We start from the raw sequence: 27,214 nt of genomic DNA, 5'->3' as shown, positions 1-27,214 counted from the left end.
CCACAGTCCATATTGTAACTTGCCATTTAAATAAACAATAAAATAGATCATTGTTTTACAGAGTGGCTTTGTCAGTTGATTACCAATTTACAAAGCCTCAGCTAATTAATTAGGTTATGGTAATGCCATTGTTTTCCTGAAGAATCTCTATCAGCTGTGTTTTATTTTTATCCATATTAATGTTTCAAACAACAATTCCTCAAATTGATTTATGTGTGGATAATACATAGACCTGACATACTTATAAGTGTGTTACATGTCCAATAATAAATGCATGTGTACTTAACATGTATTGAAGTTTTTCCTTATGCTTGCAGAATAAAAGAATTTCATCGCTCTAGCTTTGTACACTGTACATGTATGCATAGCAACACATCAACAACAGACTTCATAAAATATTTCTGATCAGGAGTCTTCTTCTTATTTTCCCTTGTAAGAAGTAACCAGTTTGTACAACATATAATTAATTGAAAGACTACCAGATCTTGGTCTGCATGAATACATATAATTATGTGTATATGTGTGCATGCAGACCAAGACCTGGTAATCTTTCAACCTCTTTTATGTTAATTATTTAACAACCAATTCGTGCAGCTACCGGTAAACAGATTGGTACATTATCTCTACTCTGTCTAGAACAATAGATATATGTTAATTAGATGTTCCTGTACACAGACACCACCGAGATGAGAGGATTGACATACCGTAATGATGTGCTGTGTTTACAGCTAGAACTTCTTATGCTTAAATAGCTACTTATTTAAATTATTACTCAATACTGGTACATGCCTGTGTCCTCACTGCACAATTTATAAAGCTTAAAAGTCACTCCACTACAATCATAGGTATGGTGATGTATTTATTATTAAGCATTGATCACTATATAAACAGAACACCTACAACTTAAATAGTGCAATTATATCTTCATACATCTACAAACATGTAATTACAGACAAATCCCAAAGTCTTCTCCTCATGGAGAGATAAATGTCAAAGTATGCATTTTTCATCAGGCTGTTCAAAGTAATCTTTATGATAGACAATTTAAAAATTTAAAAACTTCAAAATTGTCCATTTGAAATAAAAATTATCCATAGTTACTGTATTTGTAAACAAACAAAAATCAATTGTTTGAAAAGTTTGTTTATTTTCTGCCCTTGTATGTTTTGTATTTTCAAAAAGGCTTAAAATGTGGAATTAACTGTGGACAGCCTAAACATGGTATCAATGCACTTCTCATACAAATAAAATAAAATCAATCCAAAAAGCATTACAGTAAAACACGGTTATAGCGAACACACTCATAATGAATTGATGCTAACAGCAAAGTGATATTCGTTCCCGGTGACTTAATTACATGTTGTAAACTTGTCGGATAATAACAAATTATAATGCTTATAATAAAGCAAAATAGCCCTTCCCTGGCACTTCGTTATAAGCGTGTTTTACAGCATATTAATAAAGTTTGTTTTCACAACAAAAGATTTCAATGACATACTAGATAAAAGCTTTCAAAATCACAAATCTTATCAAGCAACATGTACATGCAGTTGTAACACTCCAAAAAGAAATTTAAAGTCATTTGATTCGTATTTACAATTTATCAAGTTGTGAAAATGATTTAATCATCAAATGTTAATCTCCCATAGCACTTATAGGTAGCAATAGCTAAGTCTAAGTACCGGTATATCTTCTGGTATTACTTTAAGTTGAGTACCTGTCCATTCCATCCATAGGTCATCCACCTGCTATCACAAATGTACATTGTATATTGTATCCATCAACTTCTTAAATGGGAATGTTCATCAATACAATAATCTTATAAATTAAATTTTTTTTTGGTTTTACAAGAGTGCGTAGGTTTTGGTGCAATATTTACTTTAAAGTGATATTGTGGATTTCAACTCAAAACATTATCAAATATACTGTTTCTATATATAAAGTTACATTCTTGATAAATTTATAGCACCTTCTTTCTTTAACACAACACTTGGCAGTAGTTAAGTTACTACACGTAGTATTATACTAGCATATGTAAAATGAATTATGTGCTTAATTGACAATCTGGAAAAAAAAAACCCCTCTTTTTCCCCCCAAAATCTTCAATATTATGCTTCAGATAAGTTCCACATTAATTATAATGATATAATAATAACACCCTTCTTTAAAATAAAATATAAAATGTCCTCAACACAGACAACAGGTATACATGAATTGCATATCACTATAAATTTATGTGTATCAAAACACATTTAAATACCGGTACCAGAAAGATACCTGTACATGAAAATGCACACTCATTATTTATAGAGAAAATACAATGTACATTGTACTACACTGTAGTTAGTTTATAGCATTATACACACTTATACAAGTCATGTTCATGTATGTAAACAAAAGCAATTATTATGCGTGGATATGAATAATGTAATTATTCTAAAACAAACTTGGCTAGAAGACAAAACTCCTAATTTGATTAAAAGGAGAAAGACATAATGAACACTCCTTTGACTTTTTCTTAATTTGACTGATAAAGCATAATTATTCATAAACACATGATTATATGAAAAGTAGTCAAGATAAAACGGATCAATACAATTATCAAATAACGGCTACCAATTCCACCTCTATCCCACCAACTCCCCAAAAAAAAATAGTAAAAAAAATGTTAATTAAAAAAATGTGAGTGTAAACAAAAAAAAACCCAACTACATCATACAATATTAATTCAAGAAAAACAGTAAACCCATAATAGATTAGGACTGTGTACTTGCTGTGATGTTGACAATATACAGGTATATATATGGCACTAAAGAAATAAACAATAAAAAAACACATGGCAAAAACAAATTTAGTAAAATCACAGCAAAAGTATTCATGTCAAATTAAAATCTCTATTTTGATTTACAAACATTATGCGTATATGTACTAAACATCTTTGGTTATATATTTTGACCAAATGTATTCAATATATCAAAAAGCACTAGTTATCTTTCTTCAACAATTTCTTCTCAAATCAATTCAGGAAGACAGCTTCAACAAAACAAATAGGTTGAAAATAAAAAAGTAACTAATAAAAATAAACAAAACGAATCAAAAAAAGAACTAGTAATATACTTTTTAAGTAAAGTCAATTCAATTTTATCATAAGTCCTTAATTAAGAGGGCTGGACGACCGTGGCAATTTTTTGACTGTATTAATTTTTCTTTAAAAAAAAAAAGCTCTGTATAAAGATACGTACAGGAAAAATACTTAAATTTTAATCTTAGTAATATATATATGAAATTTGTTGACCATCCAACCTCCTTAAATATCAACAAATAAAACACTAATAGTCTAACACACATTGTGTAAATCTTAGGTTACTCAAAGCGGACCCTGTCATCGGTCGCGGTGTCCACCTCTATCCTAGTGTAGGAGGGGATAGAGGTGGAGGGACAGGTGACCACGCGGATTGTGTTAGTGGACCCCACCCCCGAGGTCCACCCTGTCACCAGGACGAGCATGTCGCCGCTGTTGATGTATCCGTTACGCCGCGCCATCGATATCCCGTGGTGAAGGCGGGCATCCACATCATCCGCCCACACTTGATCTTTCGAATCTGTTGTCAATGAAAACGACAGATTTTTTACAATCAATATATACAATGTCATGTAACTTCTCGTGACCAGACACTGCACTTACGGCAACGAATTGATTTATATCTTATTCGTAGAACAGCTAGATATTTCAAGTGGGATAAGAATAAAATAGATCAACTTTCAGTATTTCTCCTCACTCGTTTTGATGACAAATGTCTTTTTGTTTATTGTGGTAGATAACAAAGTGATGATTTATTTTGATTTCAATGTACTAGCATAATGTACTTGGTACAACTTTACAGGGGACATACCTGTGTGCAGCACTGGGAACACCCCCCTGTGGAGCTGCAGGGACTTGGCTGTATGCTTTGATCTGGTGATAGCTACAATCACACAATCAGGTCGGTACTTGGATATCAGGGCTGCAGACCTGTTAATGCACAAAAATATACAGGTAAACTAACCAACATATTCATTTATTAATAAAAGTTCCCATTTTTTTAGAATTACATGTACATATATGTATTATGTTCATCACTTTGATCTACGGTACTACCATACATTCAACTAAGTTATTACAACATGTATTTAACTGTGAATGAAACGTTTCAGATAAGAGCTAGGAGCCAAGTTTAATTATTCTAGATCACTTATACATATACATTCAGGCCACACCAATATAATTTCTTGTTCGTCAGACATCCAATGAAAAAAGTATGAGCGGGCAAGTGATAAAATAAACAAATTTTTTTTTATTGTAGGCAGAAGTTTTTGGCAGTACATAAATTAATTTGTGCGGACAATTTGTGCGGATGGTAATATTTTTTAAAAATTGTTTCTGATTAATAAATTAAAGCTAATTAAAATACGAAATATAGGGTGGAAATAGAACAGAAAACAGCGCAGAATTTAGTGGATGCGGGAAATTAATAATAATATTACTTGTACAGTTTTATTATAATACGAGTGTGCAGGGTCAGACGAACAAGAAATTATATTGGTGTGGCCTCACATATTTTCATTTTCACATATTTTGGAAGTAAATAGATGTGCAAATCACAATTCCTTGATCCTTAAATGCCTTATTTATCAGGTTAACAGAATTAAACAAATTAAAAACATAAAACTTGTTAGCAGTTAGGACAATACAATTGATGTTCATATCATTATTTATCTTTTGAGCCAATTGAGATCTACCATAGTGGCATTCTATGGTAACTTACCTCCCACTGACAGTCACCACCATAATGGCCTTGGCGTGACATTTGTGGGCAGCCTCCACCGCTGCTATAGCGGTAGTGTGTGTGTTGTCAGTCACTCCCACTTTATGCCTCAGAGCATAAAACAAATCCTCATTAAAAATGGCTGCCTCCGCCTCTGTGCAAACCTTAAAATGATACAATGAAAACCATATATTTTCAGCAGACGTCTTACAACATGAGTTAGATATCAATTCGAAGTCCTAATTGAGTTGGTTTAAAAAAAATTAAGCTAATTGCATGATATTTTTGGTCATCATACCGCACTCATTGTTTGCATGCTTCTCAATGGGTACTTTCCTCTTGCCGTTTCCCTTGACAACATGACACAGTCTGCTCCATCCAAGATTGCGTTGGCAACATCAGCAACTTCTGCTCGTGTGGCGCGTGCATTATGCATCATGCTTCCTAACATCTAAACATAGAACCATGCATACATAATCATTTTGAAAAATACCCTAATATCATTAAAAACAAAATATCCAACTGAAACTTTCTCTCTGAATTCAGTTGCAATCTATGTTCTAAAATATAATCAATTATGAATGCTTAAATACCAATCTGCTAATATGTTTACATTATCAGTATATACAGTCAAATTTTAATGTCTTGAGCATCCATTTCTCAAATACTGTGGCTATGTTGAAGTGAACTGGAGGTCACAACCAAAGTTTTTTGTTATCATTTTATGGTAACCTCATTATTTTGAACCCTATATATTAAATATTTTTAACACAATAGTGTGTCCTCAAATTGAGAGCGAGGATTAACTGTAAATGTTTTGATACATGTGGCATGTAATTCAAAAATTCAATAATATTGTTATGTTTAAAATCATAACAAATTGCGGGCTCAATTGCAAATCCATCCGTTTATCATCAGCAATTAATTACCTTGCAAAGTAACTATGTCAAGAATAAGAGTTGGTTTATGTGTACTACATTAATGGCATAAGATACCAGTACATGCATTCTTAAATAAGGTTATACAGACCTGTTTAGCTTCTTTGACTTATAGTCAGTATCATGAAGTTTATATTAAGATTGTAAAATTCAACATTTAATTCTAAAAAGTCTCTTTCCAAACTCTGTAATACTCTAGATTCTTTATCAAATGTGAGGAACTAATATCCGTGTAATCATATGAAAAAAGTCACGTGACACCCGAGGCCATGATCACCTATATATTCTTGGTGCTGGTGACTTTGGTTTATTAAGGTGTTTTTCGATACAGAGTGGGATTCTATTTTGACTTATTGTGTGTCAAATAGTGTTTTGTATTGATATATACTGGAAAAAAAAGAGGAATTTCAACTTGAATTTGTTTGAAACATGGAAACACAAAACAAAGGAATATCCAAAAAAATTCTGACAACAGTTCACCTAAAGCCAAGCAAACCGAAAAATTGGAAGAGCGTGACCAGGGTCTGTTATGTGACAAACTAAAAAACATATCGGACCAGGTTGAGTGTAATTACAACAAAATTACAACCTTGCACTCCAAAAATGCTCAACTTAGGCGTGAACTTGATCTCCTGCGGTCGGTTGTTATTAGAATGGACAGAAAACTGTAACACATGGATGATGACATAACTGATCTTCGCTCGAGATTGATGAAAGATAATGTATTGATTCACAACTATCCTTATACCCAAGAGGACTTGGCAACAGCGATACCCAATGTTATAAAGCAATCACTAGGTGTTGATGTTGAGTTCTTCCGCATCCACAGAAACGGGGTCCGCCCACAGTTCAACGAAAAACCGGTCACAATAACAGCTAAATTAAATTAACGCAATAAATCATCTAAAATAATCTAATAAAATTGTATCCCTTTAAAGTATAAAAATGTTGAATTAAGGATAACTTTTCTGTATTTGAGTATTTGTCAAGTGAAACATAATGAGATATATTTATCTGGATACTGTGGATTCCTAATTAAACGCAAGGAATACATATCCATGTAAAATTGCGAGAAGCAGCTTTTGCAGATTTTAAAATCTCGCAATTATTTTTCAGGAGTTGAAAACCTTAAGAAATGATGATTAAAGTTCCACGTTCACAATTTTATATTCTCACGATTTGACTCAAATCAGAGGGATCGCAGAATTAAGGTCTCGCATTAAATAAGGAATTTACAGTATAATTAATGCATTTAAAATATTTTTAAAAAAGAATTAAGTATGGTGAAATCGTAAGCATTAACAGGTCCGCTAATTTTAAATGAAGGTCACATCTTTTTTTCTTCAAATATATACATGTACTGGATTTACATGCCAATACCTTGGTACTATTTAGCCATAATACAGTGTACAGGCAAGACAATTATTGATACACCACTGGCCTGATTCTCAATGATAAACAATGTCAGTCTAGCCAGCAGTAAACTTCACTTAAATTTCTCTTTAAATAATAAAAGTCATGATTAGTTCCTTCTTAATATTTCAAAATAGGTTTTTTTTAAATTACTGCTATATAAAGAAATGCTGACTTTCTTTTATTCAGTCTACATACATGCACTGATAATATTCACTCTCAAAATAACATTATCTAGATCCATAACTGTTCCTGAGCACAAAAAAAGAGGTCAAATATTGATAAAATATGAAACCTGATTTTTTATTTTTGTGAAAAGACTCACAGCAATAAGGAAGTTGTAAATCCAAATATTTGTTTACGTAAATCATACCGTTTTTGGTGTTCTAACTGATTCAGAGTTGCGTTCATTTATGTCAAGGATGTGTTTATCCCGATCTTGTCATTACTGGATTTCGAATAAGTATGTTACAAAAACCTCAAGACAGACTCAGTACACTAGCTGACTAACACTGCTTTTTTATGCTTTTATCTAGTATAAACCCTTGGTAACTCCTTGTCCACCAGTTTTTATTTTTCATAGATTTGGTATTTTGTCATGCCATATACATAAATACATGTAAGAAATTAATTTGTTACAAGGACGATATGGTCAATTTATCTAATAATGAATTATTCACTAGACCACCTGATTATTTCATGAATTTCACCACCACTAAATGACTTAAGAATCCCTTTTTCTTGTATTTCTGCACTTGCATAAAGTTAGTATAAGAAGAGAAGATAGTGTCAGTATTTTTCAGCTTTTACATTGTATGTAAGACATTATGGGTTGAAGGTCATACAGATATCAAACATAAAATGAAAATATATGTAAAAATGTTGAATTGTTTATAAGCATACAAAACTAAAAAAGTCACTTAGGTAATATTTGCGATTACAAAAATCTCCTCTCAAGTTTTTTTATGGTTTTGATGAAAATATTTACAGAGCAAATTAAGGTGGAATGTCCCTCTGATAAGAGAGATAACTTCTGTAGAAAATAATATCACTTTGTTTCTGTTAACTCACAATCGTTGAGGCATGTAACAACAAGGGAGGTGGTGCTGGGTCCCAATTTATGTTGGAAGGCGATACACTTATTTAAATTCAAATATAGAAAAAGAAAATTTGAACGCAACAAACTGACCCCCAGGGCTCTTTTGAAGCGGGGGCAAAAAAGTAAAGAAAACTTTTACAAAATATTACAAGAAATTTATCATAATGATAAAGTATTTATGAGTCAATATCTACATGACTATTCCCCCCCCCCCTGTGGATTCCTAATTAAACGCAAGGAATACATATCCATGTAAAATTGCGAGAAGCACCTTTTGCAGATTTTAAAATCTCGCAATTATTTTTCAGGAGTTGAAAACCTTAAGAAATGATGATTAAAGTTCCGCGTTCATAATTTTATATTCACACAATTTGACTCAAATCAGAGGGATCGCAGAATTAAGGTCTCGCATTAAATAAGGAATTTACAGTATAATTAATGCATTTAAAATCTTTTTAAAAAAGAATTAAGTATGGTGAAATCGTAAGCATTAACAGGTCCGCTAATTTTAAATGAAGGTCACATCTTTTTTTCTTCAAATATATACATGTACTGGATTTACATGCCAATACCTTGGTACTATTTAGCCATAATACAGTGTACAGGCAAGACAATTATTGATACATCACTGGCCTTATTCTCAATGATAGACAATGTCAGTCTAGCCAGCAGTAAACTTCATTTAAATTTCTCTTTAAATAATAAAAGTCATGATTAGTTCCTTCTTAATATTTCAAAATAGGTTTTTTTTAAATTACTGCTATATAAAGAAATGCTGACTTTCTTTTATTCAGTCTACATACATGCACTGATAATATTCACTCTCAAAATAACATTATCTAGATCCATAACTGTTCCAGCACAAAAAAAGAGGTCAAATATTGATAAAATATGAAACCTGATTTTTTGTTTTTGTGAAAAGACTCACAGCAATAAGGAAGATGTAAATCCAAATATTTGTTTACGTAAATCATACCGTTTTTGGTCTTCTAACTGATTCAGAGTTGCGTTCATTTATGTCAAGGATGTGTTTATCCCGATCTTGTCATTACTGGATTTCGAATAAGTATGTTACAAAAACCTCAAGACAGACTCAGTTCACTAGCTGACTAACACTGTTATTTTATGCTTTTATCTAGTATAAACCCTTGGTAACTCCTTGTCCACCAGTTTTTATTTTTCATAGATTTGGTATTTTGTCATGCCATATACATAAATACATGTAAGAAATTAATTTGTTACAAGGACGATATGGTCAATTTATCTAATATTGAATTATTCACTAGACCACCTGATTATTTCATGAATTTCACCACCACTAAATGACTTAAGAATCCCTTTTTCTTGTATTTCTGCACTTGCATAAAGTTAGTATAAGAAGAGAAGATAGTGTCAGTATTTTTCCGCTTTTACATTGTATGTAAGACAATATGGGTTGAAGGTCATACAGATATCAAACATAAAATGAAAATATATGTAAAAATGTTGAATTGTTTATAAGCATACAAAACTAAAAAAGTCACTTAGGTAATATTGACTATCCCCCCCCCCCCCCCCCCCCCCCCCCCCCCCCCCCCGATTATGGATTAATTTTTTTTTTAAATATAACTAAATTTTATGTACTTGTTCAGTACATGTACAGTACATGTTTGATGTTTTAGGCCTTAGAATATTTTGATGGAATATTTTTATTTCTCCATCTATAGCTCGTTCACAGAGCTGAATGAATTAGGAAAAATGTGATCAAGACAATTACAAATTCTAGACTTAGTTATAATCGTTTAAAAGTTATAACATTTCAAATGTTTAAAATTGAATAAGGCTTTTCTATTCTGAGGGAGCAGATACTAGTATGGGAAAACAAATTGAAAAAACCCCACCTTATATCTCATTTGATTCAAGCCAATATATCCCTATATTGATATCATACCAATTACTGAAAGATTATTCACTTGATCCCTTTTTGTGTTACATAACAAAATGCTCTGGTTTACATTTTTAGGATTTCTTATCCATCTTCTATTATCTTATCCAAATTTAAAAACGGGAAACCTTTTCTGAAAATATAGAAACTGTGGCAATTTATCATGCACTGTATGTAAAACCTTCAATAGTCTATGATAGAGAAAGATAACTCTTTCTGATTGAGGCAATTTCTGTTGCAAACCTATACAACAAAGTGGTATTCTGAACTAAAATGCAGCGCTTGAATATGTTTTGTAATATGAATTGAAAATGTATATAACTATATATCAAGCTTGGGGCGAATTACATTGTAAAGTAATGCATTACATTACCATTACTTCATGAATTTGGGCATTAAATTACCATTGCCATTACTTGATTTTCTTGAAGTAATGCATTACATTACCATTACATGAGTAAAGTAATGCATTACCATTACCATTACTTTTAAAAAAAAAAAGTAAAGAGATTTTGCAAATGTTTCAAATATAAGACACTCTTTAACATATCTACAGGTTCATGCTCAGTATCAGGTTCAAATTCAATGACTACATGTATACAAGAGTCATTCTTTATTTGCTCAATATATAATCATATTGTGGCATTATGAACATTAAATAAATCAAATATACATAGACATTTATATATTTATAGACATTTGCCATGATACAATGTCAGATACGAAATAGAGACACAGAATTACATGCATAACAAAAAACAATTTATGGAATAATGTACTGTGTACTTAATATAAAAGAAAGAGAGAGAGAATAAGTAAATTTTTTTTCAAATTGTTTAAATGATTAAAAACTCTTAATAACAACACTCTTAAAAATGTTATGAAACTGTGCTGTTATATTTACGGGTAGTTATATTAACAATTCAAAAATAAATTTTGAAAAATCTTTTTTAATAATACAATTAAAACATTTTTATCTCAAGAATTATTTCTTTCTTCTTTAAAAATAAATCTAATCAAATCCAATTTCAACTATTCATTTATTCATCTTATTTTTAAAGTGAACACTGAACATGCATAAATAAGCATAGTAATGCAAAGTAATGCCATGTAATGCTAGCATTACACTAGATTTTGGAAAGTAATGAGTTACATTACCATTACTTGTAATGCTAATTTTGTGGCATTACACATTACTAGCATTACTTTGAAAAAATGTAATGCATTGCAATGCATTACCATTACATTTAGCATTACCCCAAGCCTGCTATATATTATTTTCATATAAATTTTAGATTTTTAATTTTATGCTGCGATGGTAAAAGTTTGCTTTTTCTAATCACCATGTCTAGTTTTCTTCATATCATGATTAGACACATTATCAATTTTTTAAAAATCTGGGAGCGCTTCATCACTTAAACTTTGTTTTATATGAATCGATTGATATTGACTGATGAAAATCAATATGAAAATTTTTTTAAAATACATGGCAAAATTAATAGCAGAGGGATATTACACCTTAAGGCTTCCTTTCCCAGTCTTTGCGAAATCATCAAAAAGTTATTGAAAATTAAAGAAATCAATGAAAAGTGTACGATTATTTGTCAATGTCAGCTTGATTTCAATGAATTCCAAAACATTTTCAAACTCCCTATGATAAAAGTTTGTAATTGACACTTGTATTTTATGAAATCATCATAAATTAATATGTTATGATTTATACTTTGTATTACTGTGCATAGTGATTACACAACAAAAGATTATTCTGCAAAAATTTGAAAATATATGGATGTTACAGCATATAAAAATAGGCAGGGATCAAGCATCAATTTACCAGTATCTGGGGTTTTTTTTTTTGGTATCCAATACCGGTACACAGATATATCTATCATAATTTCAATTGTTAAATTCTGAAATAGGTCTTTAAATATGAATATATTTGGTACAATATTAATAAATTTATCTTTCCATCAAAAACACTTTTGATACACTAAGCAGATAGATCTATACTCATGATAACTATGTATGTCATGAAATAAGTATGTAAAGAAAAGAAAAGTGGTAACCCATCATAATCTTTCAAATTGGAAACTGATTTGGAAAAAGACCAATTATCCAGCGGCCTCATGTAGCATTCCGCCTGAATTTATCAACAGGATTATAGAAGAAAAACTGATGAATTAAGAGCAAAAATAACTCGGTGAACCCCACAGAAGATATTGTGAACTATGTACAAAAGAGACAGCCTATAAATTGTTATACCTGAGTGGCACATATCACTGGTTTCCCAGCTTTGTTGGCTTTTCCAATCAACATTTTCTGGGCCAGAAAGACTTTTTCTGGTGAAATATGGATGCCCAGATTGCCTCGAGCTAGATAGAGTCCATCTGCTACCGCCATAATCTCATCAACTCTGGAAAAATAAATCCAAATTTTGCAAAAAAGTGTTAAATATTTAATCAGGTTGGGAAATCACACATTTCAGAATAACGAAATTAATGCATTTTGAAACAAATAAATTGCTTTTTGTCTTGATTGGATGGGGGGCAAGATTAAAACAAATTTGAATCTTTTTTTTAATGTATATAGCTTTATAGCTTTTTTTCTGACTCAGAGAGCTACAAATGTGTCAATTATACTCATAAATTTGTTTCTTAAATGTTAAACATGTTAAACAAATATTGACCACACGCCAAGTCAACAGGTCAGGTGGCTGCTTACGTAATGGCGAATACACTGATAATAAATTGTTTGATGCAAGGAATAGTGGTGAGAGAGGATAAATATTTCAATACATGGAAATAAAACTAAGAATAAGGGAATAAGATATTATACACACGACTTTACGGTAATTGTTCATAAATGTACAATACTACAAGAGACATGAAAATAATTCACAGTGAACTCTCCTTAATTGGAACATCGATAGGTTTAAAACTGCTTTTATCATTTCTACCACTTTAAGTAATTGTTCGTAATTACTACATGTAAATATGTTCATCAGCACAATAACAATAGCTGCTGTGTTAGTGCATGGTAACAGTCTTGACACGGCTTGTGAAAGTGGAGCAATAGACATGGGAATAAAGTATTTGGTTGCATTATATATCATCAAATATAATTTTCTTGCTCGTCATTACTGACAATTTTTTTGCCTTATAAATGTCATGTTGATAAAAAGTTCCTTTTTTTTTTTAAGGAAAATTGATGCTAGTCTCAGTACAATTGTAGATAGGTCAAGATGTCTGTATTGTTTATAATTCTTGTATCTGTGTCAATCAACACAGTTTGTGTAGAGTTTATTCAATGAGAAGAATACTCTATTAAGTCTGAAGTCAACTTATAAGTCAAACATATTTCATGTACCAATACTCATTTAAGATGAGTCCAAAATGTCAGTAGTTTTGTGACCATTACATGCAGGGCTATTTTACACAGTTATAAGATTACATTACTTTGTAACTTTTCTCCCAGTGTTAATAAACACTCTTGCAGTACATATTGTATAACATACATTTAGTTTACCAGATCTTTTGGTGAACTCTTAATGACATTTTAAAATTTACTTAATTTCAACTAACAAGAGGCCAATTGGCCTTAATGGTCACCTGAGTAGCATTTATCCCATACATAAACTTGTCACCGAGCCTCATATATGCATCTAATTAATTAGGCTTCATACTGGAGTAGAAAAATTATAAATTTGTAATGACGACCACATTTCAAAAAGAACTTTGAAACCTATAATTTTGGTGAAAAACTAAGATCTGGTCTACAAAATCATGAATTCAGTTTTCCTTTCAGGTGTGTGGGAGTAAAGAAGATTTTTTTTTAATGTTATATGCATTAACATCTATACAACCATTTTGGCCCTGTCCTAGAGTCAAAACCCATCCTTGAGGGGACATGAAAATTAAAATTTCAGTAGAGGACTTCCTGGTAAACATAATTATTAGCCAGTTTTTTTAATACAGATGTGTGAGAATAGAGAAGAAAATTTTTAAACATTATATGCATTAACACTATATTGCCATATTGCGCCCCCCCCCCCCCCCCCCCCTCATGTCCTGAACCCCTGACCAAGGGGCCATGAATTTCACAATTAAGGTAAAGGAGATTGTGGATATCATTACCATGCATTCAGTTTTTTGCCCACATGTGTGGGAGTAAAGAAGAAGATTTTTAAGATTTAAAACAGTTTTACTATATGACCATATTGGCCCCACCCTAAAGCCTGAGCACCTAACAAAGGGGTCATAAATTTTACAATTTTGGTAGAGGGCCTCATGGACATCATAACCATGCATTTAGTTTTTAACAAATATATATGGGAGTAGAGATGAAGATTTTCTAAGATTTAATACATTTTTACTATTTGGCCACATTGGCCCCACCTCTAGAGTCTGAACCCCTGACCCAGGGGTCATGAACTTCACAATTTTGATAGAGGGCCTCATGGACATCATAATCATGCATTTAGTTTTTAACAAATATACATGGGAGTAAAGAAGAAGATTTTCTAAGATTTCAGACATTTTTACTATTTGGCCATATTGGCCCCACCCTAGATCCTGAACCCCTGACCCAGGGGTCATAAATTTCACAATTTAGGTAGAGGGCTTCATAGACATCATAATCATGCATTTAGTTTTTAAAAAATATATATGGGAGTAAAGAAGAAGATTTTCTAAGATTTGATACATTTTTACTATATGGCCATATTGGCCCCACCCCAGAGCCAGAACCCCTGACCCAGGGGTCATGAATTTCACAATTTTGGTAGAGGGCTTCATGGACATCATAACCATGCAACCAGTTTTTTCCTCACATGCGTGGGAGTAGAGAAGAAGATTTTTGAAAATTTGGCTTTTTTTGCATATTTGGCCCCGCCCGTGGCACCCCAAGGGTGGTAGAGCCATGAATTTCACAATTTAGATTCTTCTTACCATAGAGATGCTTCATACCAAAATTGGTAATGATTGGCCTGGTAGTTTTCAAGATGAAGTTAAAAATGTAAAATTGTTAACGCACGACGCACAGACGCACGACGACGGACGAAGACCAATTGCAATAGGTCACCTGAGTGACTCAGGTGACCTAAAAATCAACAAATTAGAGCAATTTCTGATCAATGCATGACCAACTAACATGTACATTAAAACTCGTTTAGTATGAACACGGATATAGATTTTTGGAATCCCCAGTAATATTCTTAGCGAATCTTTGCAAAATTTTACGGTTATAACAAATTTGGATATAACTAATTAACGGATATAGCGAACTGATTTTGAGTCCTATAGAGATTAATAATAACGAAATTTAACACCTTCATAACAAATTCTTTTACAGTTTAAAAAAGTTTGCACTACCAATTAATAAAAGAGTTTGAATAAATTTATTTTCATATAATTTTTTCAATTCACAATCCGATTATTTAAGGTATCAAAGTAATGAATTTTTATTTTAAGCCTCAATTAACAAAAATTAAAGTCTGGTTAAAGAAAACATGTATATAGTAAATTCGCTATTAATAGATATTATTACGAATTTGTTATACTGATATAACGAATTACGGATATAACGAAGTTATTCCATTAGTCCCTAGGACTTGCCGAGTTTTACTGTACATGACCATAAAATAGAAGATTTTTGGATGCCAATTGGCTTAACAGATCCAAGTACCAGCTCAAAACAAGAGGCCCAGGGGCCACATCGCTCACCTGAGCAACAATTGCCTTAACTCTGATCAAATTAGCATTATAGTATCAAAATCAAAATATCTTGACAACTAAGTACAGTAGATCTTGCTAAAAAAAATTGAAAATCTGCCAATTCTTATCCACATCTTTTTTTTGGTAAATACCAAGCCTCTTTTGTTGTTGTACCTCTAAGAAGATTTTTCTCTAATCCTAAATACCCCCCCCCCCCCCATTTTGTGGCCCCACTTTTCTCTAGGGAATCATGGTTTCATCAAACTTAAATCTGCATAACCTGAGCTTTCACACAAAGTCCTGAGTTTTGGACTGAAAAGTTTCCAAGAATATTTTTAAAGATTTTCTCTATATATTCCTATGTAAAAATTCAACCCACCATTGCGGCCCCACCCTACCCCCAGGGACTATAATTTTGCAAACTTGAATTTACACTACCCGAGGATGCCTCTACACAAGTTTATGCTTTTCTGGCCAAATAGTTTTTAATAATAAGATTTTTAAAGATTTTCTCTATATATTCCTATGTAAAAATTTATCCCCCATTGTGGCCTCACTGTACCCCGGGACTACGATTTAAACAAACTTGAATCTATACGATCTGGGGATGCTTCCACTCAAATTTGGGCTTTCCTGGCCTAAAAGTTTTTGAGAAGAAGATTTTTAAAGATATTCTCTATATATTCCTATGTAAAAATCCATCCCCCCATTGTGGCCCCACCATGCCCCCAGGGACTATGATTTGAACAAACTTGAATCTACACTAGCTAAGGATGCTTTCATTTTAATTTGAGCTTTTCTGGCCTAATAGTTTTTGAGAAGAATATTTTTAAAGATTTTCTATAGGGTGATTTCACCATGCATCGGACACCTTTGGATTTTTCCCTTTGTTCACGCATCAAATATCGTCCAAATATAAATAAAACTTGTTTTAAAAGTTACAGGTTTTCCCCTTGCTTAATTACTGGAGAAAAAATTGTGAAATTGTTAAAAATGTAGAAAATAAAGCAAATTAATGAAGTGTTGAACTATTTCACCATGGATCGGACAATGTTTACCAAGCATCGGACAGCTATAGTAGTGCAGTAGAGATTAAAAATAACAACATTTTCTGGTTTTAATGCAAAAATACAAAGGTTCGGAAATATTAATTTCTTCAATTGCTATTAATATTTCTTATAACGTAAATCCTCAAATCTACATATAAGAATTTAGACTAGTGCTTCTGTTAAAGGAATATTTATCATAAGGAGCTCTTTATCGTGCCAGCTCCTACAGGAACTTTGGACTAAAAAGGGTGTGTCCGTAAAACTTGATTTTTAAGTGGTTTGAGGAAAATGTTTGTATCGATGATTTTTTAAATTTTTATTTTACTTCACATTTAAAGTATATTACAAGGAATGGACACATAATCTCCATATTATTAGAAGAAATCATGCAGTGAAAACTGTCCGATGCATGGTTAATTTGTGTCCGATCCATGGTGAAATGAACATATGGTGCAATAATGACCTTGACATTAATTGCTCAAATTTCTTGGACTTATTTTAATCAAATTTTGTTTCAAATCTTACTTCTTTCTAATTATTTTACACAGAGAGTGCATTTTCACTTATTCACAATCAAACGCACAACATTCAAATAATGCTTTAGTGTAAAATCTTCGTAACTAAATTTTCAATAATGGCGTATTTGATGTCATTTAGCAATGTCTATATTGCTATTTCTTTGACAATGTGACTGTCAAATTCTTAATAATGATAAAGTTCATTTCTTCTAATTCAGGAATATACGAAACAACACATGAGCGCATGCACATTTATTTGTATATTTATAAACAAAGTTGTCCGATCCAAGGTATGTGTCCGATGCATGGTTAAATCACCCTATATTCCTATGTAAAACTTGATCCCCCTATTGTGGCCCCACCCTACCCCCGGGGACCATGATTTGAACAAACTTGAATCTTAACTATCTGAGGATGCTTCCATTTTAATTTGAGCTTTTCTGGCCAAATAGTTTTTGAGAAGAAGATTTTTAAAGATTTTCTCTATATATTCCTATGTAAAAATTGATCCCCCTATTGTGGCCCCACCCTACCCATGTTGACCATGATTTGAACAAACTTGAATCTACACTACCTGAGGATGCCTCCACACAAGTTTAAGCTTTTTTGGCCAAATAGTTTTTGAGAAGAAGATTTTTGAAAAATACCAACAAATTTTCAATAATTCTCAATTCTCTCCCCTTTTAAGAGGGCATGGCCCTTCATTTGAACAAACTTGAATCCCCTTTACCCAGTGATGCCAAATTTAGTTGAAATCTGCCCAGTGGTTCTGGAGAAGAAGAATAAAATGTGAAAAGTTTACAACGACAATGCCGCCAATGACGACGACAGACAACGGACAAAATTTTGATCAGAAAAGCTCACTTGAGCTTTCAGCTCAGGTGAGCTAAAAACTATGAAAAAAAAATAAAAGCTTGTAACCAACTTTTCCAAAAATAAGATTGCATTTTCATTTATATCATCAAAGAACAGTATTTCCTTGTGTTTCAAGACTATCCTATATATTAGCAGTTCTTGAAAGTCATCATTTTTGTAAGCTGATACAACATTTTTTTTTTTCATTTTCATTTTCTACCTCAATGTTGTAACAAATATTATTAATCAAGTTTTACCTTGAACTTGACATATTGAGATCACTGTAAATGAGATACAATTCAAGATTTCTGCGAAAAATATTAAAAGAGTCCAGAATTATCTACAAAAAGAGCACATCACAGAAATAGGTGTATTTCCGAATACAATGTACCACAGAAATAACAGTAATTCCCGATACAGACTGTACCACAGACATAACAGTATTTTCCAATACAGACTGCATTTTTAAAGATTTTTCTCTACATATTCCTATGTAAAAATTTGAACGCTAGTGTTGTCCCATCCTACCCAGTGGAACATGTTTTGAACAATCATGAATCTACACTACCTGAGGATGCTTCCACAAAAGTTTCAGCTTTTTAGACCAATTGGCTTTTGAAAAGAAGATTTTTACAACAATTCTCTGTATTCATTCCTATGCAAAAATTTAACCCCAACATGTGGCCCCACTCTACCCTTGGGGATCATAATTTCAACAAATTTGAGTTTACAGTATATAAGAATGCTTCCACACATTTTTCAGCTTTTCTAGCCAATTGATCTTTTATGATGAAGATTTTCTCTATATTCCTCTGTAAAAATTTAATCCCCTTCCCAAGTAGGATCCCACCCTCGCCATGGGGATCATGATCTGAACAATCTTGAATTTACACTACCTCAGTTTCAACTTTTCTGGATGAATGGTTTTTTATAGAAGAAGATATTCAAAAGATACTGACAATTTTTCAATAATTCTTAATTATCTCCCTTTGAAAGAGGGGGTGGCCCCTCATTTAACAAACTTGAATCCCCTTTACCTAAGGATAAGCTGTGACAAGTTCAATTGAAAATCGGCCTATTGGTTCTGGAGAAAGAGTCAAGAATGTAAAAATTTACAAAAGACAGACAGATGGGGACAGGACAATGGTGATAAGAATAGCTCACTAGAACTTTCAGCTCAGGTGAGCTATAAAACAAAAAGCAATGTCATCTGAGTTGCTAATTAAGTGAGCTACCAAATTAAAAGCATGACTTGCTGACCTTCTAATCGCTGTTTGGGTCTCAATTTTTGCCAGGATCTTCATTGATTTAGATCTCGCCTTCAAAAACTTTCTCACTTCTTCCACCATTTCAGGGCTACAAATCCATGAAGCAAATACCATGTCCAGCTACCAATAAAAAGATTATGACAATTAATTTTCAAATTACTGGAAACCTAAATCCTTATTTTTCTTTCTATATATTCATCTTTGAGAAAAAAAAAATTTGCTTTCCTGTACAGTGCAAGTCATCTCATTACACCAAATGTTGTACCTTGGCAATTTTTGCATTGCAAAGTATAACACAGATTGCATATTTAATTTTTACCTTATTTAATCAAGTTTACTGCTGTAATATTAAATACCTGGAACTGTCCAAGAAAACAATGAGCATGTGTGTATTCACAGGCTATGTATGGGTAGTACAGTGTCATTAAATTAGGGGGCAAAAGAGCCCAATAGACTATAACAAGATGTGTCCTCAATGATGACAAAGTTCAATGGATGTAAATTTGACCTTAAGCCTTTAACATCTATACATGACAATGACACTTTACAAACAAACCAAAATCAGGATGTCCTTTATCTTTGATATAAGATAAACACAGCTAATTAAGCCAACTTACATCGTGATCGACGGCAAACTGCAGATCTTTTTTGTCTTTCTCCGACAGCTCCGCCTCTCTCATGACCATATTAGGGATTGTCCACATCATGTGACTTCCCAAATCTCCTGGTTCCTCCACCTCGCAATCCACATAATCCTCACCTATCAAAACAAAGAGACTCTGAATTTCTTTGAAGAGAGTATAGAATTACATCCTACAGGAGAGTATAGAATTACGGCCTACATGCAGAATATACAAATTGTTCTCAGACTTATTATAGATGACACACCTTTCTCTTTAATGACGAAAGTGAGAGGACCATCCTCAATGATCACTGTGCTGCCAGTTTTGATTTGAGAGAACACCAAAGCTGCATCGATAAACATGACACTCTCGTTTCCATTGTCACGGTATTGCTCATCAATGGAAAATCTCATTTTATCACCAGTTTTCAGTTTTAACTCCTGATCAAGACCTACTTCCTGAAAAAAATTATTACAAAAAAAAAAGTTCAATGGTCTCCAATTTCCAAAGAAGTGTCTGATTTTAAATTCAAAGCAAAATTTTATTTCTTATTTTCATCTTTTTTGATCATCCTTAAGTTAATGTGTGTCAACAAAGCAAGAGGCAGAAAGTCCTTTTTGAAAGTCACCTGAATTTGATACAACAATGAGCATGTGTATATGTGCAGGGAAGGTTGTGGTAAGGCAAAGAAAATTTACCGGGTATATGGTAATTCACATGCCTTAATAATTGATTAGAGTTGTCTAACATGTACTGATCATCCATTTTCAAATTTATAAGAATTCAAAAGAGTAGAGAAATACATGTACATTCAAAAGAATAAATGCCTTTCCACCACATGACTATTAAAGCAAATCCAAGCACAGGAACCACTGTAACAGTATTCATGAGTTTCATCATTTTGGTTCAGGACTCCTTGCTCATCATTATCTACCGGTAAAACTCATTTTTTTCCTACAAGATGCATATGCTTACAGCCCCCTCCCCCCCCCCCCCCCAACCTCACAATTTGTTTATCTTAGGAAATGAAAGGTCATCAAATGATTCAAGATTAATATCATGCTCTCCTTACAGAGAGTCACAATTAACTATAAGGACTATTTCAGTAAAATGAAATTGAAAATGTTCTTAAGTTTACTAGCAACACATGCTACAGATAAATATGAATAGCTGCAAAAGATCACCTGAGTAACCAATTCATGAAGAGCATTCATTATTTTCAACCAAGGGTTCAGGTAAACTCTAATGATAAGAACCAATCAACAAAACCTTATTTTAACACCTCCCATCATTCGAAATTTCAAGGGTAAACTAAAATTATTATTCCAATGCAACTCAAAGAAGAATCTTCATCTGATTTTAAATAAATGATAATTATATTTTCAATATAAGTACCTTTACAAGTGAGCCAACTCTTATTCCTGTACCAGTAATGTCAATACCAATTCCTACTTGGATGGGGATCTCCAGACTTGCCTCTGCCTCTCGAATCTTCTTTACAACTCCATTGAAGTACTGAAACAGATAATAAGAAGTTCATGAACATATACACTGTCAGATGGACTTTTCTCTACTGTGCTAATCTTCATTAATTATAAGATGCATAATCTTCTCAACCATAAAGACTTTTATCACAAATAACATATCTAAATTTACCTAATTTGGATCGATCAAAAGCAATAATTCGGATTTCATAGAAATAAAACACTTGTGAAAGTACATGTACATGGAGAACCATGTCAACTTCAATAGTACCAAGTACATGTACTTGAACTACCAGTAGTCTATTGCAAGACTCAAAATATCCTGATACATGATTTCAATCAATTTTGTTAACCAATGAAAATTATTGCTCAGACTCACCTCATGTGTTCTATATGCTAAATTCAGACGACAAATTGTCATGCCTGCCTTCATCATTTCCCGCAAAGTTTCTACAGAATCGCAAGCTAGACCTGGAATAAAAATGAGAACTAATAGTGTTAACATATTAGTATTTATGATTCCTACTTATAAATATTTTGCCACTTCAAACAGTCACATTTCACTGGTTCATGGATCTTTCCATTTTCTTTGAAAATTTCAACACATTTAACAGTATCTGAATATGGCTGCCTTAAACACTTCACAAAAGTTGAAATACAAAAGGAGAGAATTACCAGTACATGAAAATGCCATAGTGAAAAATATATTGAACTTGATGAATAAACAGCCATTATAAATGCATGAAAACAAATGGTCAACATGTTTTCTTTTGTAATGACAATACTTAAAAGAGAGAAACATATGTGAAGACATGCCCCTTTTCTATGCATATACATTTTAAAAGCTAAAATCCTGACACTCCAATACATAAAAGAAATTTTTCAAAGATACTCTGAGAAAATTTCCTTTAGGGCATTAACTCAAACTGTTTGGGCAAAAAACAATGTAGTGGTTCTCACGCACCTCTGCATTAGGTCAAATGCTGCCAAATTGAATAATTTTGTAGCCAATATGGAAAAAAAACCCACCCACATCTGGATTGGCTATGAAACATAGGGTCGGTGCACGGGGTAACTGTAAATAAAGATATTTTTTTCTTAGGCCTCACCTATAGTTCCGATGATACTGGTGAGTCTGGCTTGGTGTCCAGGCTGGTCAATCTCCAGTTTACACATGTGCTCCAGGCGCGTGTGTGACATTTGACTTCTGGACAACATTATTGGAGATTGTTCACCTCACAGTCAGACTATATTGAAACCTGCATGTATAAGAACATTGATGTTCATTGTTGAAAACAGTGGGGCTTGGATAATGCATCAAAGTACTGATAATATTGATATACCCATAATATGCAGACAACACACGCCATGTCACATGCAAAGCAATCATGAACATAGATATGAAAAAAAAAATCAATTTCCATCTTTTATTTATTATATTCTTTAATTTCGTTTAATGGGAAACCTTATCCAAATCTAGAGTGAATTCTGAGCATACAGTGAATTCAAAATAGCAACCATGTCAGAAGTGTCAGAGAAGGAGTGATGAATCCTTACTGCCAGACTGTATTTCCCCTGGAACTAGTAAGAAAATTGGTGTCATGATCTGGGGATGTATGATGTATCATGGCGTTGGCGTGCTTTGTAGACTGCTTTTAACAAGTTGACACAAGTGCTCCATAACAGTACCTCCCCAACGATGGTCTAACCAAACCGCTTATGGATTTTGCTTAATTAAGATTCAATACACTGTGTTTCTACAATTTTTAGGATGATGATACCTGTTTCTATGACATGAATGCTTTCATACATTAGCAACTTTTTACTCCCTGTACAGACAAACATTATGTTCATATAAATAGAGCATTTATTTTTACTCTCGGTGACGTCTTAATTCATATTAAATTTTTTGCAATTTCTTTTCCAATAACTGCCAGTTGATATGTTATCAAGTTATTATTACTCTCTAGAGTGCATATAACCCATAATTTCATTGGATCAAAATATGAAGATGCAAGGGGTGAAATCTCTAGTTATTTGCTAGATAACATCGTTGTATCAGGGAGTTTTTATTATGAGAATCAGATATGTCAAGGGTTTATGGAGATTGGAGTGGACTAATACCCTTGGCTAGCAAGGATGTGTCTATAAGCACTATAATCAAAAGAAACTACTGTCGACGGATTTTAATTTTTCTTCTCATGAAATTAAAAGATACAAATTGAAACTTAGTCTTACTCTTCTGATCACCAAGTCTGTCAATTAATTCATTCGGCACTGACTACCGGTATAAAATAAACCAAAAAAACATTCATCTACCAGCATTAATTAAGTTTAATAATGTTTATTGGTGAATAATTAAGAATAAATAGAGGTAACTCTCGATGGCTCGAACTTCAATCACTCGAAGTTCTTGATCGCTCGAAGTGAGTCTAGGGTCCCGATTTTTTTCCCCATATAACTAAGCAAATTACTCTTGATTTCTCGAACTCTTGATCTCTTGAAACCCTTGATCCCTCAAAGTCAAACTGCAGTCCCGTTATTCATAATCTATACTTTTTTTTACTCTTGATACCTCAAAGTGGCTGTGTATATCCAAGCATTACCTAATTAACACCTACTTGGTAATTTAATGGCTACAGGCACGCGGGACCTGTGTCACGGGTTGTTTATTCAGGCGACACATGTCCTGCAAGGTGATAATTGTTTGATGATTGACCATACCAAAACCTATCAAATCTATAATTAAAACCGACCGTTTTATGATAATTTGGAGACGCACTAAAAATAAAAATTAATAGAGACGAAACGATAATTTTGAGCCATGGTCAAAAATTTTAAATTATAAAACTGTAGAAATAATGCTTATCAACATCATTGTAATTATAATGATTATTGCTAAACAAGTTCTTACAGCTGGTGAAGAAACCGTACAGTGGGAACAGTGGGTGATACTCAGTTATCAAATTTACGACATGTCATCTCGCAGTCCAGTAGTACTGAGCAATTTGTTAATAATATGATGCATAAAATAAATAATTACAGTGTATCATGAATTTATTCAATATTTTTTCTATTCAGTTTTTCAAACATCCAGGTCTGTATAATTAACTTTTAAAAAGTTGTTTAAGCACGTGTGTAAGGTTAGCACTAAATAAATGGCTTAATCATAACATCCAGTACCACTTATCTTAAAACCCTTCGGTCAACACGGAAAATTCCAAACTCTAGAAAACTCAAACTCTTGATACCTCAAAGTTTTTCCTCAGTCCCATGGACTTCGAGCTATCGAGAGTCACCTGTAATCAAATTACGTCAAATCCTGTGTTCACGATTTATAGGTACCGGGTACATGTATAAGGCCTATCATATTTCTTTGAGATGTTTCACGAGCGGATACCAGAAGAGAAACAAGGAGAGACAACTCTGGTAAATGCGCAGCTTGTAGAATTATTGTGCGTTTAAGAAGCTGATCGGAGAAGTTATAAAAAAGTATGTTGAATGAATGTTGGAGTGTGGTATAATTGCAATTATATTGCATGAAACATTCTGATACATTCTCAGTCAATCCCATTGAAAATTTTTTAACAAAAGACAAGATTTTGCACATGTTTCATGCGATTATTCCTGCATTAATTCATTTCAACGATTGACAATTTGCTTTACCTAGTACATATATAAATACAATATTTTTCTAGATCATAAGAAAAACTCTGTTGAAAGCATTTAACACCCCGTGTATACAAGTGAGCCTGTTTCCTTCAGGGCTTTACACCTTTATCAAGTAGGCTACACCTAAACCTGAACTTACTAGAGGTAAATAGTCCAGTTGAAATCCTCTGCCTTTATATTCAGCTTAAGAGTAATAGTGAGCGCAGCCATGGATTTATCAGCCTAGCTATCATAACAAATGTCATTTTGGGGACTTGTGAAAAATCTAATATTGCATAAATCATGATTTCAGAGTGAAGTCCACATAAACTTCTTAACTGGTCATTAGAACAAGTCTTTTTCTGAAATAAATGCCATCAAAGTACAAAATGCAGATCGGTGGATCCAACTGTGCCTGCTTCTAATGACTCCGAGAGTGATATTGTGAAGGTGTTATTGGCTTCGCCCTCCACATGACACACCGTAAACCTAAATGGTTATACATGTATACGAGAGCGTAAAATATTTCATTTTTATTCATTTTTCGTCACATTGATGTACCCACTTGGTAAACCATGCTTCATTATTTATGTGCATGTGTGTATTTAATTCAATTTATGCTGCACTTGCCCTAACGATCGCAAAATAAAACAAAGCATATCCCACTGCAGTGCTTATAGCGAGCGAAGCGAGCTCTAAGAACCAGTGTGCGCGGGAAAAAGAAGGAACTAAACCTACAGGTCATCAAACAACATTTTTTGTCTGCGTCCCATAATGCTCTCTAATGTTTCCATCTGTGGTGCTATGCCAAAAATGGCTGACATTTAACTCGTAATTTACGGTGTCTTAAGGTTTGAAGACACATTTAGAGTACCACATATGCTTTGGCGAGACTCAAGAGATTTGTTACTTGCTTCCATACCTATTGAGTCGGGATACGTAAACAAAAACGAACGAAGTCATGGATGACATCACAGAGCTCTCGCTCTACATTTCCCGCGATAAATTTAGAGGTGGATCAAACATCTGTAATGCGTGTACTAGCTATTTCAGTATAGACTACGATACCTGACTCATTGACATATGATTTGTTTTTATTTTTCTTAATATAGAGATTATATAAAAACATGTATATACTAGCAAGAGCCATACTTTACTGTCATATCGATCCATTTTTAAGCTAATTGTGCATGCATGTACAGTAGGCAGGTAAGTATATGAGTAGGGAGGAAATCATAAACAATTGGACATTTTGAACTAAATAAAAAGGAATAAAGAGAAAAAATAAACAGTTAAAAAAAAAATTAATGTAGATATTGCATATAGTCAAACCATTAAATTTAAAAGTAGGAAATTACACATGCACCTACAAACAGGGACCAGGCACACACACTCTCCCTTTCCCTCTCTCTCTCTCTTGGGAGAGGGTAGGGGGTTGTGCTGTATGAATCATAACCATTAAAATCAGTACCTTTGGCATACTTGTTGTAGAGCAATACTCTCTCAAAAAAATTCTTTAACGTTCGTTGATACCTAAATAACACTAGGTTGACAATGATGCAAGGTATGTGTAATTCTTGCTGCGCTCGCCAGAACGGTAGCACCGTAAAACATATTAGGATGTTTGATTCTATTAGTATTATTATAAGACGCAGTTTATACTACTATAAATGAATAGTAATAGTATGCTAATGAATGGAGAGAATTGCAAAGTTGTTTCACAGAGTCATGTACTCAATGCATTTTTTAATCAGTAAATACAAGTGTGCAGCTACTGCAGTTACAAACCTTAAAATAGCTTTGGTTTTGGCTTGGTCACACTCAGCACTGACTCCACTCAGATTTTCCACTGATCTTCCGACTGTACAATTATCGC

The 27,214-nt window shown here is 33.0% G+C and overlaps 1 protein-coding gene across 1 annotated transcript; it reads right to left on the bottom strand.

Annotated features, from left to right (window-relative positions):
* Positions 1–841: 841 nt before the first annotated feature.
* On the bottom strand, positions 842–27,214 carry LOC105330868 (pyruvate kinase PKM). Its single transcript, XM_011432805.4, has 12 exons — positions 27,127–27,214; positions 22,797–22,946; positions 22,067–22,158; positions 21,599–21,718; positions 20,469–20,661; positions 20,198–20,340; positions 19,573–19,700; positions 12,442–12,592; positions 5,104–5,256; positions 4,806–4,969; positions 3,894–4,012; positions 842–3,602 (listed from the first exon to the last, which is right to left on the bottom strand). The coding sequence occupies exons 2-12, from the start codon at positions 22,903–22,905 to the stop codon at positions 3,364–3,366; spliced, it is 1,611 nt and encodes a 536-aa protein (XP_011431107.3). The 5' UTR covers positions 22,906–22,946; positions 27,127–27,214; the 3' UTR covers positions 842–3,363.

The sequence above is a fragment of the Magallana gigas genome, chromosome 8, assembly GCF_963853765.1.
Source record: "Magallana gigas chromosome 8, xbMagGiga1.1, whole genome shotgun sequence".
NCBI lineage: Eukaryota > Metazoa > Mollusca > Bivalvia > Ostreida > Ostreidae > Magallana > Magallana gigas.
Note: the sequence above shows the minus strand (reverse complement) of the source record. Positions and strands in the feature narration are given on the sequence as shown.

Bases quoted from the DNA above. Each gene is read 5' to 3' on its own strand.
- LOC105330868 (XM_011432805.4), bottom strand. From the start codon at position 22,905: ATGTTGTCCAGAAGTCAAATGTCACACACGCGCCTGGAGCACATGTGT. The intron at 20,662-21,598 runs GTACTTATATTG...AATTTTTTTCAG, and splicing joins GAGTTGGCTCACTTGTAAAG to GAAGTAGGTCTTGATCAGGA. The intron at 20,341-20,468 runs GTGTGTCATCTA...TTGTTTTGATAG, and splicing joins TTTCGTCATTAAAGAGAAAG to GTGAGGATTATGTGGATTGC.